Raw genomic sequence first — 18,468 nt, forward strand, 5'->3', positions numbered from 1 at the left:
CACATGTGAATACATGTACATGTAAAATGCTACCTCGACTGTACTTACTCTTACCTTTTCTCTCGTACCAAGTGAAATTGAAGTAAGTTTATTCACGGTTTGTAGGAAAGAAACATGGCTTAGTGCAAGTGAATGTTTATTTCGAAAGTTTTGCAGTCAAGACGGGCGATGTCTGTAATTTAATCGCTAACATTTTCAAAGTGGCATTTTCTCAATTCCCGCGTCTGAACAAAGTCTGAACACGACACTTGCGATACACGCTATAGTATCGTTGGTATTCATTCACTGCAATATTGAAACCGGCACAAAATGTGTGATGTTCTCTAACACTGACTGCATATGAAAAACATGAATTTTAGCAGAACTGAGTACTGATAGGGCAAATGCTGTGGTCAACATCATTTGTATACAGTGTATTTTATAATCACTCCCTAATTTCAGGCTAATCGGCGTGTCCATGGGGTACCGATAGTAGGATCATTATCACCACTGATACAGGGTAAAGTAACCGTTTTATCACCCTTCTGCAGACAGAATTTCTACTTGTACCAGACAGGCTTGATCAACACTAAAGTGGCCACGGGTGTATATCGAAGAGTATAGCAACGGTAGAAAGTTTGATCAGGGCTGTCATCATCAGCTGCATAAAATGTCTGCATTGTCCAGTAGCTAACAGTCCCCCCTGGATGGGACCTTGTCTTTCACTTTTTAAAAGAAATATTTTCGTTAAGACAGTGAAAAACATGTCACTTCGGAGGGGGTTTAGTTAGACCCGTGCTAAGTGAAAAACACTGAATATACATCTATGCCTATCTGTTCGACTGAAAATCGACACAGATTTTTTGGAAATCATTAAAGACTATTTGCAATTATTGCTATAGATTTTTCTGTTCATATCCGCAGATGTACACCTTATGTTATCTATATAGTATAAACATTAGGGGCCACAACTCGACTAGTTCAGAAGAACTATATTGTGGTCCCAGCTAGGAATACCTGCTAAATTATAGAACATAAATTTAGCATTTGTACCAATTTCTCTATCTTTATTTTTTTTTTTCATGTGTCTTTTGAGTGAATGTAAGTTTATATTTCCAGCGAAATAAACTGAACTGAACTGAACTATTGTCTTTCAAAACTTCCTAAAATCGCCCATAGTAAGTATATTATGAGGCGTTGCGACTTGTTTTCACATCTGAGCAACAACTTGTTCTATTCCCGAAAAGTAATCCACAATAGTCCTCCACAATACCCGATCCACTTTGAATTCATCGAAATAGGCCTTCCGTGTGATGTTTGTACAGTATTGTGACAAAAATATCCGGTTTTCTGTAAAGACCGCAGGCCATCTTATCAAGATCTTTATCATTAATAAAAATCTTTATCAACAGGAACCTCTGGGTTATTTTAAAAGAGTTGAGAAATAATCTTCCAAAACCACAATTTGATGCACTATTGTAACTTTTATTTCTAAGAAGGAAGAATAAAACAAAGGTTGATAAAAGCGGTACACCCATTTTTACCAATAAAATTCTTCATAAGAACCCCTACACCAGTAACCCTTGAAATATAATAATATACTTCTTCTCGGTTTGTTTGCAGCGGTTGTGTTAAATTTCGGCCACATATCTAGACAGCCATAACTTCATGACTCGGATTTTCCTTGACATTTTCAGGTACCATCATTCCAAAAATGGACTCGGATTCTCCTCTAGGGTGGTGACTTAATTAGGCCTAAAACCAACACTGACCTCGGCAAATCTTGATACGGGACTCTAAGGGTTAAATATCACAGAAATATAAATGTGTATATCAATATGTACACAAGTGATATTTATATCATTAATTCATTATTCATATTCATCATGGCTTATGTATCAGATCATAGCTTGCACTCAGTTTTTTATTGGGGGGGGGGGGCTGAACATGTTACCATGTTGTTAGTAGTTGGCGGATTTGCTTTTTAGCTACTATTTTCATATATGTATGACAAGATAGCTTATAGGATGGTATATTTATTTTTTTACACCGAACAAGCAAACATGCAAAGACTTCGTCGAGTACAGTTCGCCTTTCTGAGTCCGGACCTCAGCGTAAAATGTTGTCAGTGCCGAGTCTAGGGTTGCCGCTGAAAGTTTGCCGATCTCCTCGGTGGCGTATCCACATTTGTTGCTTGCATAGTCGCTGAACACAGAAATTGCATTCCTTATTGCCATTTTCGTTCGTTTGCTGTTTACTCGCATCAAAATATCGTCTAACTGTGCCGGTGACAGCTGTGCATGACGTTTCGCAGCCATAGTTGCTGACTGCTTACAAGCGAACGACAATTTGTTATGCGCAGAAAGGACGCGCAGTAGGTAAAATGACGTCATCCATGTAATATTAAATGCAGAGGGCATCATCAAGTTCGCAGAGGGCATTATCACGTTTGCAGAGGGCATCATTATACACATATTGACTGGCTATGAGGGTAACAGCATACGTCTGTACCCCGAGGGACTGTGAGTCACCCCCAAAAACAGACTGTTTCCCGAGACCGTAGGCCGAGGGAAACAGTCTGTTTTTGGGGGTGACACACAGGCCCAAGGGGTTTAACCCGGTTAAAGACGTATGCTGTTGCCCTCATGCCAGTCAATATGTGTTTTGTAACACACCTCATCCGTAACCATGCATAAGAACATACTATACACAAAACTTATTGCATGTAGGTCTATGATGTAATATGTTGGAGTTGTTCAGTAAGAAAAAGTTTTTCCTAAAAAGACCGCAATACTTCTGCAAAATGTTCAATTCACCTTTGATTATAGTTTTTGTCCTTATCGATTCCTTGTTGGAAACCAAAGCATTCAATTCTTCTTCAGAAAGTAGGATAAACCAAGAAATTTCTGGATTATCGTTTTGATCGGCCGCAGACGACATCTTTGTTTACATTCCGGTCTGCGTTCGCGTCAAATATCGTTTTTGACGTCAGCGGGCATCAGTTTTCAGAATTGATGCCTGGCAGGCAACAGTTCAAACGAATGATGCCTGATGACGTCGTTTACGTGGATCAGCACAAAAAGAACGCATCCCACGTGACTATCAATTGGCGAATTAGAATACAGACTGCGGATGAGGTGTGTTACAACACGTTCTTTTACATGTCACGGGAGTCATGTTTAACCAATGGCAGTGCACGCTGAATGAGTGAGGTGTAATAAATGGGTGTTTGCCCACTTCGTGTGTCTGTCTTTATACCTTCCTGTCTGTCCATCCACTTTGATAGCTGGAAAAATCACAACACATGCTACTGATATTTTGTGTGAAGGTGTATGGGGGATTTGGGAAAAATCTGGGGGTTTTTCATTTTAATGATAATATCAAAAAATATACTTATTAGTTGAAAAAATTTCGCTAAAAATGTTCTTTTCCATAACAGCTTTGATATTTGGTATACAGGTCACAGGGATGACCTGACTCAAGTTTGTTCAAGCTGTGATTAAGTAAACAACTTTGTATTTTTAAGGCAATGTTTGTCGTTTTTGGTCAAAAAGCTTTAATCATCTTCTTCGAAGCGCTCGTCAGAAAGCTTTGATATTTGATACACATGTCCATAAGAAAATCTCTCATTTAGATTTGTTGAAATTGTGATGAAATATGCAAATTTCTAATTTCAAAGTAATTTTTGTCATTTTTAATGAAAATCTTTCTTCTGCAAAAATTCTGGTCGAAAAATCTTTTTCTCAAAAACTGCTCATCTTATGCTTTTCAAGTTGGTAAACAAGTCCCTAGGGATGACCTACGTGATTTTTCTTGGGGGGGGGGGAATCTTGCAATTTTTTTTCGCAGCAAATTTTTGTGGGTGACCTAAATGACCTATAACACCACATGATATTTCATGTGGTGAGACAATATTGAAGGCTTTTAACATAATTTAGTCATGTTTGGCATCCATTTCAAGTGAAAATGGTGATGCTGTCAATGTGTCAATGAAAGCAAACACTTACCAGATCATTCGCTTTCATTCTTTAAATTCTCAGACCAGCCAGCAAGTGTGCCGATCGATGATCGATGAGCAAATTATGGTATATCAAAATCATCGAGCTTTGAGTAAAGCTCAATGTAGGTATTACCAGTGTACGCCACAGTTTTGATTAAATTAAGTACATTGACTTTGATATATAGACTGAAAGATTCCGTCGCGTTCAGTCTATTTGATATATGGCCTTACTACAAATATGCAAATGAGATAAAAATAACAAACAATATTCACCAAACTGTCAGCAAAATGAGCTTATAATCTGTAAGTAATGCCACCAAACATCTAAACCAGTAAAATCATAGAAAAGTTTAAATGCATGCCAAGTTGCATTAAGTTTGGTTCAGTCAATTGCACAAAATCATAAATTATGCAATTGGCCGTTCATTATACAGACCACACCTTCCTAAATCTTATCAGATCTAGATCCTTTCATTATTGTGATATGAACAAATTTGCGCGACAATCTGGCAACTATTTTCAAGTTCCCAGTAAATTAAAGCTTTTCGTGACAAAATGGCCGCATGCCGGTAATATGGGATCAGATGACTAAATAAATCGATAAGTATATGCATATGTCTGCCAGATTATGTTGTCCTCATAATAAATTTGAGGTAAATCGGTCCAGTTATGTTGGAGAAACAGCTCCGGACGGACAGACACACGCACGCATGCACCCAATCACAAGTCCCCGTTTCGGACTTTGTCCAGAGGGGACTTAAAAGACGCAAGATGTCGGGGGAGGGGAGGGTTGGCGTGTTAATCTGGAAATCATGAAAACCATAGTAATAACCAAACTTTAACGGAGCAGATAAAGAGCAATTTTTATTGATTTTATTAACATGATACCACGATATAGTATACCTCTGCCTGACCATGCAAAAATAATTTGGATTTGTAGATATAAATAGGACGCCAGCTGGAAAAATCTCAAATTAAAAGATTTGTTGGTTTTTCATTACCAAACTGAAGACAGTGTTGTCAGAGATATATGCCTCCAAACCGTAATACAGTTGCTACTGTTAACTACATAAGCAGCTATTTTTGTATACTTACACAATGTTCCATAAACTTCAACTTCGCACAATGTAAGATACTGATATTGTCCTTCTAGCTGAACACTTACATAGCACCCCTTTGTACCATGGCTGCAATCGAATTTTAAAGTGGTCGACTTGGTTATTCTGTCACTGGTGACCGTGTTTCCACATTGGGTGTTGCGAGCTATACTACTCGATGAACCAACACGCACAACGGCTCCAACCAAACGTTGCGCTGCAAGCAAGGCAACATCGAATTGTATCAGACTTGTTGTAATCAGTGCTAATGGTCCAGAGAGAAGCTAGAAAGAAACTTTTTATTTTCGAACATGATGAAAGGAAGGGATACTACATCTATTCTTTGTTTACAAGAGATACCCGCCCGATCGATGCAAAATGCCTATCAGTAACGTCAAACTCTCAAATATACTGTTAAGTCTTTGTCAAAAACGTTATTTGTCGTTGTTGCCCTGATAGAGAAATGCACTGTAGACATGTCTAAGGTTTGTGGTTTATCGCTTTGTTCGAGTTTGTGTGCGTTGTATGCTATCATATATTTACATGTGTGTTTGTTGAACTCCAGGTGTTTGACGGGATGGAGGGGTTTTGGAGTTAATTCCAGGTCAGTAAGTCAGTCAACATCTCGTGAATTACCAATGACCTCACGTCTTTAGTATATCGTGAGATACTGATAAGGCCAACAGAGTTGTTCATTATGCAGTTTTTACAGACAAACAGCAGTGTGTGGTCAAGTGATCAGACGCTGCACTTAAAGTGACAAGCACTGTACCTCCACGGTGTGTCAGGTAAATGGAGAGGAGATCGTTTATACTATAGAAAAAACCCAGTTCTTTATTGGAAATATCATCAAAAGATTATGTGAAATTCGGGCTTCTGCCTGTGGTCTATGCGAGAACTGGACATCGACATCGACAATGCACCCCAATCATATGATGAAAATGCATCAAGTGATTCATTTTTGGATACTGGGATAGTTATTGATAATAACTCACAGCAGCAGTCCTCGCGATTAGTAATGACCACTTTGTCAACTTTGTATGTATCCTGAAGCTGTACCCTCCACCATGGATTCCGTTCCTTTAGAGTGTGGGTACATGATTGGCTCGACCAATTGCTGTCTGTGTTACCATCAACCGCATTCTCTGGGCCAGCTGGTGTCGATAATGTGTAAAGGCTGCTTTGAGAAGCTGGTTTGCCAACTGCAACATTTTGGCACCCTGCGGATGTGCAGAAGAAAAGATAATGACAATACGTTCTCGTACTGATAGGTATAAGATAAGAGATTTGATTGAAAGACTCATTTCAATCCTGAATATTTTAATAGAGTATTTATTATCGTATTGTCATGACATAAGCTTTTGTAGAGCATTGTACCTCGGCCGGACCATGCAGAAATAATGTTAGAGCTGCGACATCAAAGTATGACTTTAGTTGGAAATTTGTGTTTCAAAATTATAAGCTTTTCTGTTTTTCATTTCCAAACTGAAAACAGTTTTCACATAGATAAATCCCTCCAAACCATAATAGAGTTGCTACTGTTAACTACATAAGCAGCTATTTTTGTATACTTACACAATGTTCCATAAACTTCAACTTCGCACAATGTAAGATACTGATATTGTCCTTCTAGCTGAACACTTACATAGCTCCCCTTTGTACCATGGCTGCAATCGAATTTTAAAGTGGTCGACTTGGTTATCCTATCTCTGGTGACAGTGGTTCCACATTGCGTGTTGCTCGCTATACTACTCCATGAACCAACACGCACAACGGCTCCAACCAAACGTTGCGCTGCAAGAAAGGCAACATCGAATTGTATCAGACGTGTCGTATCAGCGGTAATTGTCCAGAAAGAAGCTAGGAAGAAATTTTTAATTTCGAACATGATGAAAGAAAGGGATACTACATCTATTCTTTGTTCACGAGAGATACTCGTCTGATCGATGCGAAATGCCTATCATTTGACGTCAAACTGTCAAATATACTTTTAAGTCTTTGTCAAAAACAATATTTGCCGTTGCTGCCCTAATAGCGAAATGCATTGTAGACATGTCTAAGGTTTGTGGTTTATCGTTTTGATCGAGTGTATGTGCGTAGTATGCTAAATTTATATGTTTCGTTGAACTCCATCTGTTTGAATTGGCGGGCTGGACGGGAGAGGGGTATTCCTGGCAGTGGGTCATTGGTTATTCACGAGATGTTGACTGACAAGGAATAACCTTCCCCCACCCCCACCCCTCCACCCTGTCAAATGGCTGGAGATCAACATCTCGTGAATTACTAATGACCTCAGTCTTAAGTATATTATGAGATGTTGACCGACAGATTAAAACTGTTGATAAGGTCAACACGGTTGTTCATTATGCAGGTTTTTTTACAGACAAACAGCCGTGTGTGGTCAAGTGATTAGACGCTGCAATGAAAGTGACAAGCACTGTACCTCCACGGTCTGTCAGGTAAATGGAGAGGAGATCGTTTATACTATGGAAAAACAGTTCTTTATTAGGAATATCATCAAAAGATTATGTGAAATTCGTGCTCTATGCGAGAGCTGGACATCGACATTGACAAAAAATGCACCTCAAATATATGATCAAAATGCATCAAATTCTTGGATACTGGGATAGTTATTGATAGAAACTCACAGCAGCAGTCCCCGCGATTTGTAATGACCACTTTATCAACTTTGTATATATCCTGAAGATCCACCTTCCACCATGGACTTTGTTCCTTGACAGTGTGGGTACACGATCGGCTTGACCAATTGCTGTCTGTGTTACCATCAACGGCATTTTCTGGGCCAGCTGGTGTCGATTTTCTGTAAAGGCTACTTTGAAAAGCTGGTTTTCTAACTGCAACATTGTTGTGTCCTACGACTGTGTAGAATAAAAGACATAGACGCAACTAAAACGACTGTTTTGCGCACCCAGATACGTACGTACGTATATGACTGTTTGATATTAGCATAGGTATGCACAAAACTGGATACTGCCAATCTTGCGCCAAATTTGACCTAATTTATAGAAAAACACCGGTGTCATTTGCCACAAGTCCCCCGTCTACATGATCAAAAAATTTTAAGTCCCCCTAAAAAAATTATCATATAGCCTCACTGAATTGTTAGGGATACATGCAAAGAAAAAATAAACATGTATTGGATAGTTCTGCTCTCAGATGTTCAACACTGCCTGTTTTTAACAAATTGTGGCGCAAATTCCTTAGGCAAGTTCTTAAATTGATTCATTTTCAAAAAAATCAGTGGACCTTTTTTTATCTATCAGTCAAATCCGACTTGAATTAATGCACCTCGATCTGGCCAGGCTAGTGGTACCTGCTGAAGAGCACACAAAATGACGACAATGAGAGATTTCAAAAAAATTCGAATTTCAAGTACGTGACCCCATATTTTTTCGCTAATATTTAAAACTTGATTACTCTCACATGCCAGAGTTCAAACTTCAAAAATCCCTGATAACTTTCAAGTCTCCTGGTCTTCCGTGTGTTGCTTTCTGGCCCTATCTTGTGTACGAGTATGTTTCACTTTCATGAGCATCACTTGTACCGAACTCTGCTTCAGCAACTTCAAAGTCAGAGCTCAGTACCTCTGTCACTGACGGTATGCAGTGACAGTGACACTGCAACTAGGCAGTAGCAGGGCAGAAGCTGTATTATCTTCGACAATTTTGACAATATTTTTTTAGTTTTTATACAACTGCATTCTTGTTCTACTTCCTACAACGTGTTGAACTGTCCAGTATTCAGCTTGCCTACATAGCCTGTGACTTTGTATCCTACATTTGTATCATTATTAAACAAATGACTTTCAATCTGGGACTCACTGTTATGAGCATCACTTGTACCGAACTCAGCAACTTCAAAGTCAGAGCTACCTCTGTCACTGACGGTATGTAGTGACAGTGACACTGCCACTAGGCAGTAGCAGGGCAGTAGCTGTATTATCGTTGATAATTTTGACAATAACTTTGTTCAGTTTGTACAACTGTCTGCATTCTTGTTCTATTTCCTATATAAACTGTCGAGTATTCAGCTTAACCTTGCCAACACAGCTTGTGAATATGTAACCCGCATTTGTATCATTGACATATGACTTTCAGTCTCGACTCTAATTACATGTAAATTATCACCCAATATTCATGTATGCATGTTTGTCGACAAAGTGAATATTGTTTGTCAATCATGACGGAGGGAGACAGCAAGAAACTGTATTTGATATACTAGCTGCATAGAAATATTGAAACGATTATGAACAGCTGCAGCTTCTGCCCCGGTACTAGGCCTACATGTTTGTTTGTTTTTTAACGAAAATTCATACATTTTAGATCTTTTCGAGAAATAAGTAATGAAATGCGACAAAATTGTTATAGATCTTGTTTAACTATTACTAACATTAAAACAATTTGATGACATTAAAATGTTATTAAATTGTTATTGAATTATCACGATTGGAACTAATTTGGGATAATTGGATGGTGAAGTACTGTCTGTTTGATCTGCAAATGTAAGCTCATCTGCTTTTCTGTTTAAGTTACACAATTGTCTTTGAGTAATTTGTAAAACAGCTAAAGAGCACCTGTGACTTTTGACAAATTTTAAAAATATGAAAATCCAATTATCCCAAATTAGTTCCAATTGTGTTACTTGCCCACCAAACCTTGGAATCGTAAAAAAGGGAACACAAAAAATTTTTAGGTCCCCCATATAGGCAGATCACAAACTTTCAAGTCCCCTCCTCTACTACCCCAAAATTTTCTAATCTCCCTGAATTCCTCAGGCCCCTAACTGCTTTTTTTGTGAACGCAGACTTATCAATTCAAATCAACGACAGAGTGACCCCTTCATCCATTGCTTCCCAGCCGAAGAAACTCGCCAGTCCTTATCACAGCCGTACCTGTTACAGAAATTTGGGATTTTTCAGTGTCACACACCCTTGCATCAATTGAATCGGGTGGCAACTATCGTACCATCAATTTTAACAAGGAGAAGGAGTAACTGGTAGTATAGAATAAGAGTTTGTTTGTAAAGTTGTTCAAATACACCGTCCAAAAAACAAAATACTGTGTGAAATACACTGTCTCCAAAAACAAATATCACAGAAAAGTGACGATAAATATCAGGGTACTTCAGTGACTTTTTATAGCACTGATTTGATCAACCCCTGTATACGTAGTGCGGGGATTACGTTCACAATTGCAAAGGAACGGTACACGTCACATGGTCCTTGACGAATTCGAAGGCACAGAGTTACATCAAACATTCAGACTGCTTGTAACCACGATATTTTCGTACCAACGAAATTAATCTTCATAGTACTTGAACTTTTCAAGATAATTGATAGTGTCCGTTTGTTTGTTTTTTTCAAGATTCCAATTTCAAATACAAGTCGAGGGACTTGAAATGACTAATATGTAGTTGTGTAGTAGTTTTGCGCTGACTAACAACTCATTAGCCCTAACCGAACAACAGTAATACTTTTTGTTTTCCTCAGAGAAAGGAACACTGGCCACCCATGTTATTAAGTTGATGAAATATCCTAAAACGCCGGGTAAGCCTATAATTCTAGCGCAACGTGCCATGATTCACGATTCACCAGTTTTAGGTAGAACCAGATGCATTTTCACCATGACAACTTTTCCCAATACAGATTTAGACGTGGAGGGTATGGCCTATTTGGGGCAATTAGGCTTTACCCTCCACGTCTAATAAAATTCATGAGTTTATTTTCTTGTTTAGGGCCGTGTCACAACTTGACGATTTAGTCAGCTTGTGCCGACGTATCAAAATTCTCTAAAACGCTGGCTTACGCTGAACTACGATGTAGTTTTTTAATTTTGGCATATACTTAACGTAATTATAACGTACTCATATGTTCAAAAATATGTTTTAAGTACGCTAGACAATTATCTTGACTCATTTCGACTTATGAGTAACTTACAAGTAACGTGTGTGACCGTGTGTCAATGAGCGCATGACCTATCTACAACTTATGGCCCACGTATGCGGGACGTATGAGTCATACGCTGGCATACGTCGTAAAGTTGCGTGCATGCACAAAAGTTTTCGACGACCTCGCCGTACTACGAAGTATAGCAGCGTGCTTCAGCGTGCTCTAAATTTATACAAAACTTACCCAGAACGTATTCGACGTACGCCGAGCGTATTCGCAAAAGTTTACGGACGTTGGCATACGCTGACTAAATCGTCAAGGTGTGACAGGGCGTTTACGCACAAACTTATATAGATTCGAAATCTAGGGAATGGTTATTACATTAGGTTGACAACCCCCAGGTGTTAGCTGTGAATTAAGAATACTCTAGTTACGATTCCGAATAAGGCAAGACAAATTTGTTGGTTTCACAAATTTCCCTACAATTACAACACTAACGTTCATTAAGCAGGGAAAACTATGCAGACCCAGCAAAGCAGTTTTTAACGACATATGAAACACAGTGAGCATGTAATGACCAAGCTATTCCGTTATACTTGCCGTATAGCATGGAGGTATTAGCTCCGCTCCTGGTTCCATTATCATAGCGAGCAACTAACCATGGAGTTAGAAGAGAACTCTTCTACCTCCCTGGACTAACGAACACGTGACCGAAAAAATTAAACCACGGAGGCTATTAGTAGTATTTACTTATAAAGCAATTTTCTGTCACGGTATCAATCGATGTTCAATGCTCAGCCCTATGGTCGGTATAAGTCACGAGTGCTCGGCTATGACTTCGCCGTTGCCGTATTATAACCCTGCCACACAGAGTGGACTAGCGCGCTGAAAACGCCTTAGTAGCCACCGAGGTCCTCCTTTTATTGTAAACGTAGTTTTTCGTCCTGGCAAAATTTTACAGTTGCATCCACCAAGGTCTGTATCACGCCGAGGACTGTTCATCGTGAAGATCTTTTCAATGGTACATTGCCGTCATCCTGTCGCACAGCGGGCTATTATTTAAAATAATGCTTTCTTACCTGTTAGAGGAAAGCAGTCCAAAATGATCAAACCAAGAACCAATAAATGCTTCATACTGAGATGCTGTGCCAATTATTTCTACCGAGCAACTTCACAATCACTTTTATAAAAGTTACAGCACCACTTGATGTAAAATGATTGGACGATATACATAGTATCATACCAGCACATCGTATGTGGGTTCGTATCCTAGATTGTCAGACCTCTCCTGTCCAAATAGTTATATTGGTGTGACATTGCCACGTCACAATCAAACTGGAAGAAATTACCAAGAATATAAGTCATTCACTGCCACCAAGGACTATATTGTTTGCCAGAACTCGAAATAATATTCAAACTTTGCCAAATTTCGATTTTTTTCAGTTTGAAGCCAACAGAAGATCCCTTACGTCCGGGTTGTACAGCTTGACTTTCTCCAGTTTCCCATAGTTTTCCCATAGTAATTTATCTAGATGACGCCTTACCGATTTACGTGTAGAAAATGACGATATATTCCCACGATTCACCAGATAGCACAAAATTTACAAGCTTTTGTTTGATACATGAGTCATCAAGACTCGAGTCAAATAATGGCTCATTCAATTTCCATGATTGAAATATGACCTGAAACAACCTACTTCGGCAATACGACAATACCAGTCAGTTTGCAAAGTTAATTTTGTGGCTTAATTTAATTTGTAAGGTCGGTGCTAAAGTTGTATTGAAAGGTAAAAATTTTCATTCTGAAAAAAGAAACTGATTAGCTAAAATGACTAACCGAGCTTTGCAACATTGAGTGAAAATGGTTGGCTAGGTAAAGTAATACGAGGAACAACTTAGAGGGATGAACGTTTTTAAATATGTACAAATTTGATGCGACGAAGATCCACAATCAGAGAGTAGATATACCCTAATGCAAGCGATACGTACATAATTGTTATGTTTTCAAAGCTTGTACGTTCTGCACATTTCATTTACGATTGCGAAAGTTTGTGTGAACACATGGAATAGAGCATTATTGCATTTGTACGTGTAATAATATGACTTTTTTTACAGTTTTTTTTTCAGGTATCGATCGCGATTCGAAAGTTTTGTTTGTTTTCGGGGACTAAAAACTAAAACCGAGTCTAATGTTGTCACAGTAAGACTTAATTCTCTAAATTCTTCAAAATAGTTGCGTTTATCATCGGCAATCAACAGCTACTTGTCGACTGTATCATAGAGGCAACAAAATCTGTTCGGTGAATAGCTTTCTGATGGAAGTTGTATTTTAGTAATCTTCTACGACCGAATATATTCCGAGCAAATAATTATTCACTAGCAGTTGCTTACTCAGCGTAATGCATATGCAATGACACGTGCACATTTAGAACATTAATCAAGTTGACAAAGGTTTGTTAGATATTCTTGTTGTTAATGCAAAATACTGGCAGTCAAGTTAAATACAGCATTTCTGCTGAATAAAATCGATAAAGGAGTACAGTTCACTTCCTTCTTTCCAGAAAATACCAATAGAGCAAAGCCTTTATATTTTGCCATAAGGTACTTCAATCACTGAAAAATTGAGTTCCCATCCCAACTCATATCAGTGTTTCTGTAAGGTTAATCACCCAGCAAATCTGCGTGCGTTAGCAACTAGCCTGACAAAACTTCCCTCTGAAGTAAAACTAGCGAGGCGTATCGGTACTTTGTCGAAGAAGAAACTATGTCGTTCTTTCCACCGGTAAAGAGGGCAGCATTTGACTGAAAATCATAGGCAGGACCGGGAGTGGGAACGGAAAAGGCGAATGTGAAGACCTCAGAAGATTATTAACGTTTAAAGTGATAGAAAGGTGGGCAAAATCGCCGACGAAAAGTGGGATTACGATTTATTTCGAAAGTAACTGGACGGTATGTGTGCTTATACCAATAATGAAATAAAGAGGAGTAGGTAATTTTGTGATGTTGATACCAGCTTGGTAGAGATGAAATAACCCTTTGAACCTCGATAATATTGCCGTACATAATATTGGTATATCGCATTTGATAAATTACGACTTGAGTAAGGTTTACCATGCACAACATTCACGCTTGTATGTAATGAGCTGGAGTCAGTGTGAGCAGGGGTTTGAGAACGATCACCTCACCCTGGCGTATAAAGGAGTGTCTAGTGCAAGATATGGATCATACCATGACTATTGGACACTCAGGGTAATATTTGGATAGAAAGGATGATATGGACCTATTCCAGGTTTCTGTGTCCTCTTTTGCCCGTGCGGATGAAATCGAAGACAGATTAAGCCATCGAGCCACGTCCATCCGCAGTCATTGCCACGATACAAGAACAATTAACGTATTACTTACTTCATTTGTTCGACAGTCTATTGTACGATATGGTCAAGTATGGCCGCCAGGCGAACAAAGTAAAGCTTTACACGTCGTCTACATCAAAATCAAATATTCTATACTGTTCTGCCCAAGCATGCGTCAAACTTCTTCAAATCTACTACCAAAATGTTCTACGATGACTTGTGTCATGATAAAGACAGGCAATATATCCTGAAGCACATTCTGTCTGTCAATTCTACGTGTGACTAACATTTTAGGTATCTTTTTGTATGAATGCCACGATTTTCCCTAGCGGTTATAGATTCCTGGTCACATACGAGCCTGAAAGTGGGTAGAAACTACATTTTTACTGATTTCTAGAGGCTCATTTTCGTTTCGCTATATGCGTAGGTGCCATTGCAGTTCAGCTGGTAGGAGTACAATTCACCGTACCTGTATAGTCCAGCGAAACTGTACAATCCGAGGAGCTTTGCTGGGTAATATAACTACCAAAGCTTCAGTTTCAAGTAAAAATAAAGAGAAGACGTACACAGTGTGACAAAACCAGTAAAAATACAGGTAGCTATAGACCGCCAAAAAGAGTATTTGATTTATTGACCATTTTAAACAACGTTGCAATGAATATGTACCACAAATAACAGTTAAATTACCCCTAGAAAGATATATGTAATTGAATAGCAGATTATCAAGCTTGCTGGTACGCGAGTAAGCGTATGCTGAGGACAGTTATTTCAGGCAGAAAGAGGTTCTGATCGTTACGTCTTTTCAACAATGGGATTTAGTACGATGCGCATCTTTGTTTGTTCTGGTCTGCCAGTCCGCTTTTCAAGCATACATTAATTTATCATTTGCTGTTTAGAATGCAAGTCATTTCAATATTACTGTAAACTTTGTATATGCAAATGACAACATTGTACCAAAATTTTACCGTAATTGACCATCATGTAGAAAGTGAATTGAATTAAGAGAATTTCTCGGCACACAGGTGGCTTTATATAGTTTCCTCTGCTATCCAATGCTACAGCAGTTGTTTTACATAATTTAACAAAGTCAAGCCGAAACAGTATATATTTGGATACTTTCCACCCAACGAAAGCATCCATGGAAGCTATTGCAGTACTAACCAAAGTATAACCACAAACAGATGACGTCAAATCACGCACACAATACACAGTGCCATAATTACAAGGCGTCTATGTTTTTTGTACGGCGATTTGACGTCATCAGTTTACGACTATACCATTTGTAAAATGATACCACCAAAGTTACCTACGTGGTAGATCAATGAATACATTCGCACTTCTCTGGCCGATAACTGTTCTACCAAGAAATTACAAGAATTCTTACAGAAAGAGAAATAGAAATATACAGAAAGGGGCATATTAGTTTATGGTAGAGCAAAAAGATATACAAATATATCAGGGAAGAGCTACCTTACATCAATTATTTTAAGATCAAATGCTGGGAAACACGGCATTACAAAATTGTTTCTGTGGTAGACTCGCGCATGCCCAATGACTAGACTACGCAATATTACGTTTATTTCCATGTTGAATACAGGAGGAAGTCTGTATACCTCAATAGAAGCATTGGTCATCGGGAAAGTGACACATGATGAATAACACTCTCAGTTCCATACTCCATCTAACAACGTTAAGCACGACGCAGACTTAAAATATTCAAATTTATATCATAGCTTTGTCAATACCAGTGAATTTCGTGACGTCATATCCACACATTATTATTGATAATGTATTCCATTATTCAGCATTGCGGCCCCACAGCGAGCATAACAATCCAAGTTTTGTTTTTTGAAAACGAACAAAGGACTGCGCATTTAAAAGGAGGGAATGTATTGGATAAACCATGTAAGGCGCCGTAAAATAATTTTTTTGTTTGCCGTCCGCATGCGGTTAGGTTTTTGGACGAAATCTGAAAAACAAACACAGATCGTATGCTCGAGAATACTATGCGTTGTACCCTTCCATTGTTCGCAATGTCGCACCAATTTACTTACATGTCGCAAAAACGCAAATGTCGTGCGATATCGTTTCAATACAAATCAGATTACATAACGTAAAGGGGTACATCAACCGCTGTACATAAATTGTACATGTGCACCTCCTGTTGTAGCGGACTGCAGTCTAATGTAAGTGAAGATCGATCGACCGTTTCATAAGTTGATTTCTCCCTCAAAGTTTTGAAATCGGCTGAAGTGCGTGAAATTGTTTTGGTCTACATACAAGACGGATCGAAAACAATTATTGACTGCTTTAGTTTCGAATAAGGAACCGAACTGAATTTCAATCAGCTTTTCCGCGATCCGCGATTGATCACGATATTGGATCTGCACCAGGGCAATCAGGTACCGCCGGTGAAATGTTCGTTGTTGAATTCTCCAAATAATTCGTACGCTGCTGGAAGTTGCTCTTACTTTGAACATTTTTTTTCTGCTAAAAAACCATTTGGTCATTTCAGAAGTCTGGATTAGAATTCAGTTTTCAAAAATAACAATGGCCATTCGGCATTGCAGTCTTGACAAGCGGAATTTTGGCATTTAATTTGTATGCAATAGCGCTGATCACTTAACGTCATTTTTCTTTCATTAATATGCAAAAATAAATATTTGCCCGCATTTTCGGCAAGAACGATGAAAATAAAACCTGCTAGTGTTAAAATGCTTACAAAAAGTCACACTAATTCTTATGAATTTATGGCTCATAGAACAAGCTGCTTAACAACGACCGCGCATGCAATAACAAAATTTGTCCGGATTACAGGCAGCGGTGTCTGAAGTCGCGCGTGAAGCTATACTTAGTAACAAACCTGACATCGAGATCAGCGCTACTGGAAGTCGGCTAACAAGAAGTTGATACTCAAAATTCAGAATAAATAGCCTCTAAAGTTACAGCTAATGGAGCATTTAACTCTACAGAAACGGTGCCCAGGACTAGTATTATTTGACACTTAAAAAGGAGGATTTGTACTCAAGGCTGTTATGATTTGTTCAGCTACCCACTCTTCTTACTGCAAAAATTGTAATTGTATGGAAGGTTTAGTAGTTTCACCTTTTACCAAGATGTTTAGAATTTGTTTTCTGAGTGACAACTACATACTTTGTTGTGCTCAGTAACTTTTGCAGTTTAATATTTGGAATTTTCAGGTTTTGCAAGAACACCTTTTTGGTCTAAGCTTACCCCAACATTTTGAAAACCTTAGTGTAGGCCTACAGTTGTCAAAACAACTGTTAATACTTGTTGTTTTTCTCGTATTATCTCTTTACTTTATCTTTGCCTGCTTTTACTCATCGGCTTGTCTAAGCTTGCTGAGAGGTACTGGTAAGCTTCAATTGACTACACGAGATGTTCAGAGTTCGTTGGTACTACATAGACTTGATTTCTCGTTAGACAAGTTTGACAGGTGCCGTCGCCCAAGACACGCTTCTCCAATTGTCTAAATGCCCTGGACTACTCTGTGGTCGTTATGTCCTCCTCCCCTGTCTGTTGTAATTTGTTTTTCTCTCTTGTCCTTTGTATTCCCTTTCCCGTGTTATTTTAGAGTGGGACTTTAAACGTTATGTTTAAGGCTTGGTTTTGATCATATGATACATATGAATTAAAGATAAAAAATATATGTCCAATCGTTAATATCAATACAGGTCTCGATCTTAAATTTACATGTCATTAATATACAAATGTCACTGAGACACGTTGCAAAATTGAACTCTTCAAAACTTCGTAAACATTCTCGTAATACGGAATTTGCATATTTTTACATTTGTTGCAAATATGCTTTGTATTCATAATTGAGATCTTGTTATTTTAATTAATAGTTTTACTGGCACGTATGACCACCTAGTGCAGAAATCTCCGTCGGAGACATACTATAGGTCTTCGTAACACAACCAGTTGATTACTATCACACTGTATACATGTTGTACATTATGTATTATTACACCTCACTCATTCAGCGTACACTGCCATTGGTTAAACACGACTCACGTGACATGTAAAAGAACGTGATGATGCCCTCTGCAAACTTGATGATGCCCTCTGCATTTGATATTACATGATGACGTCATTTTACTTACTGCGCAT

At 38.5% G+C, this 18,468-nt stretch overlaps 1 protein-coding gene across 1 annotated transcript; it reads right to left on the bottom strand.

The window, feature by feature from the left end:
• Positions 1–1,446: 1,446 nt before the first annotated feature.
• LOC139139933 (pentraxin fusion protein-like) lies at positions 1,447–12,154 on the bottom strand. The gene is made up of 6 exons (XM_070708897.1): positions 12,064–12,154; positions 7,725–7,955; positions 6,652–6,870; positions 6,072–6,296; positions 5,075–5,293; positions 1,447–1,775 (listed from the first exon to the last, which is right to left on the bottom strand). Coding segments are annotated over exons 1-6 (951 nt in total). The 5' UTR covers positions 12,119–12,154; the 3' UTR covers positions 1,447–1,773.
• Positions 12,155–18,468: the final 6,314 nt, after the last annotated feature.

Source organism: Ptychodera flava, chromosome 9 (assembly GCF_041260155.1).
Source record: "Ptychodera flava strain L36383 chromosome 9, AS_Pfla_20210202, whole genome shotgun sequence".
NCBI classification, from domain to species: domain Eukaryota; kingdom Metazoa; phylum Hemichordata; class Enteropneusta; family Ptychoderidae; genus Ptychodera; species Ptychodera flava.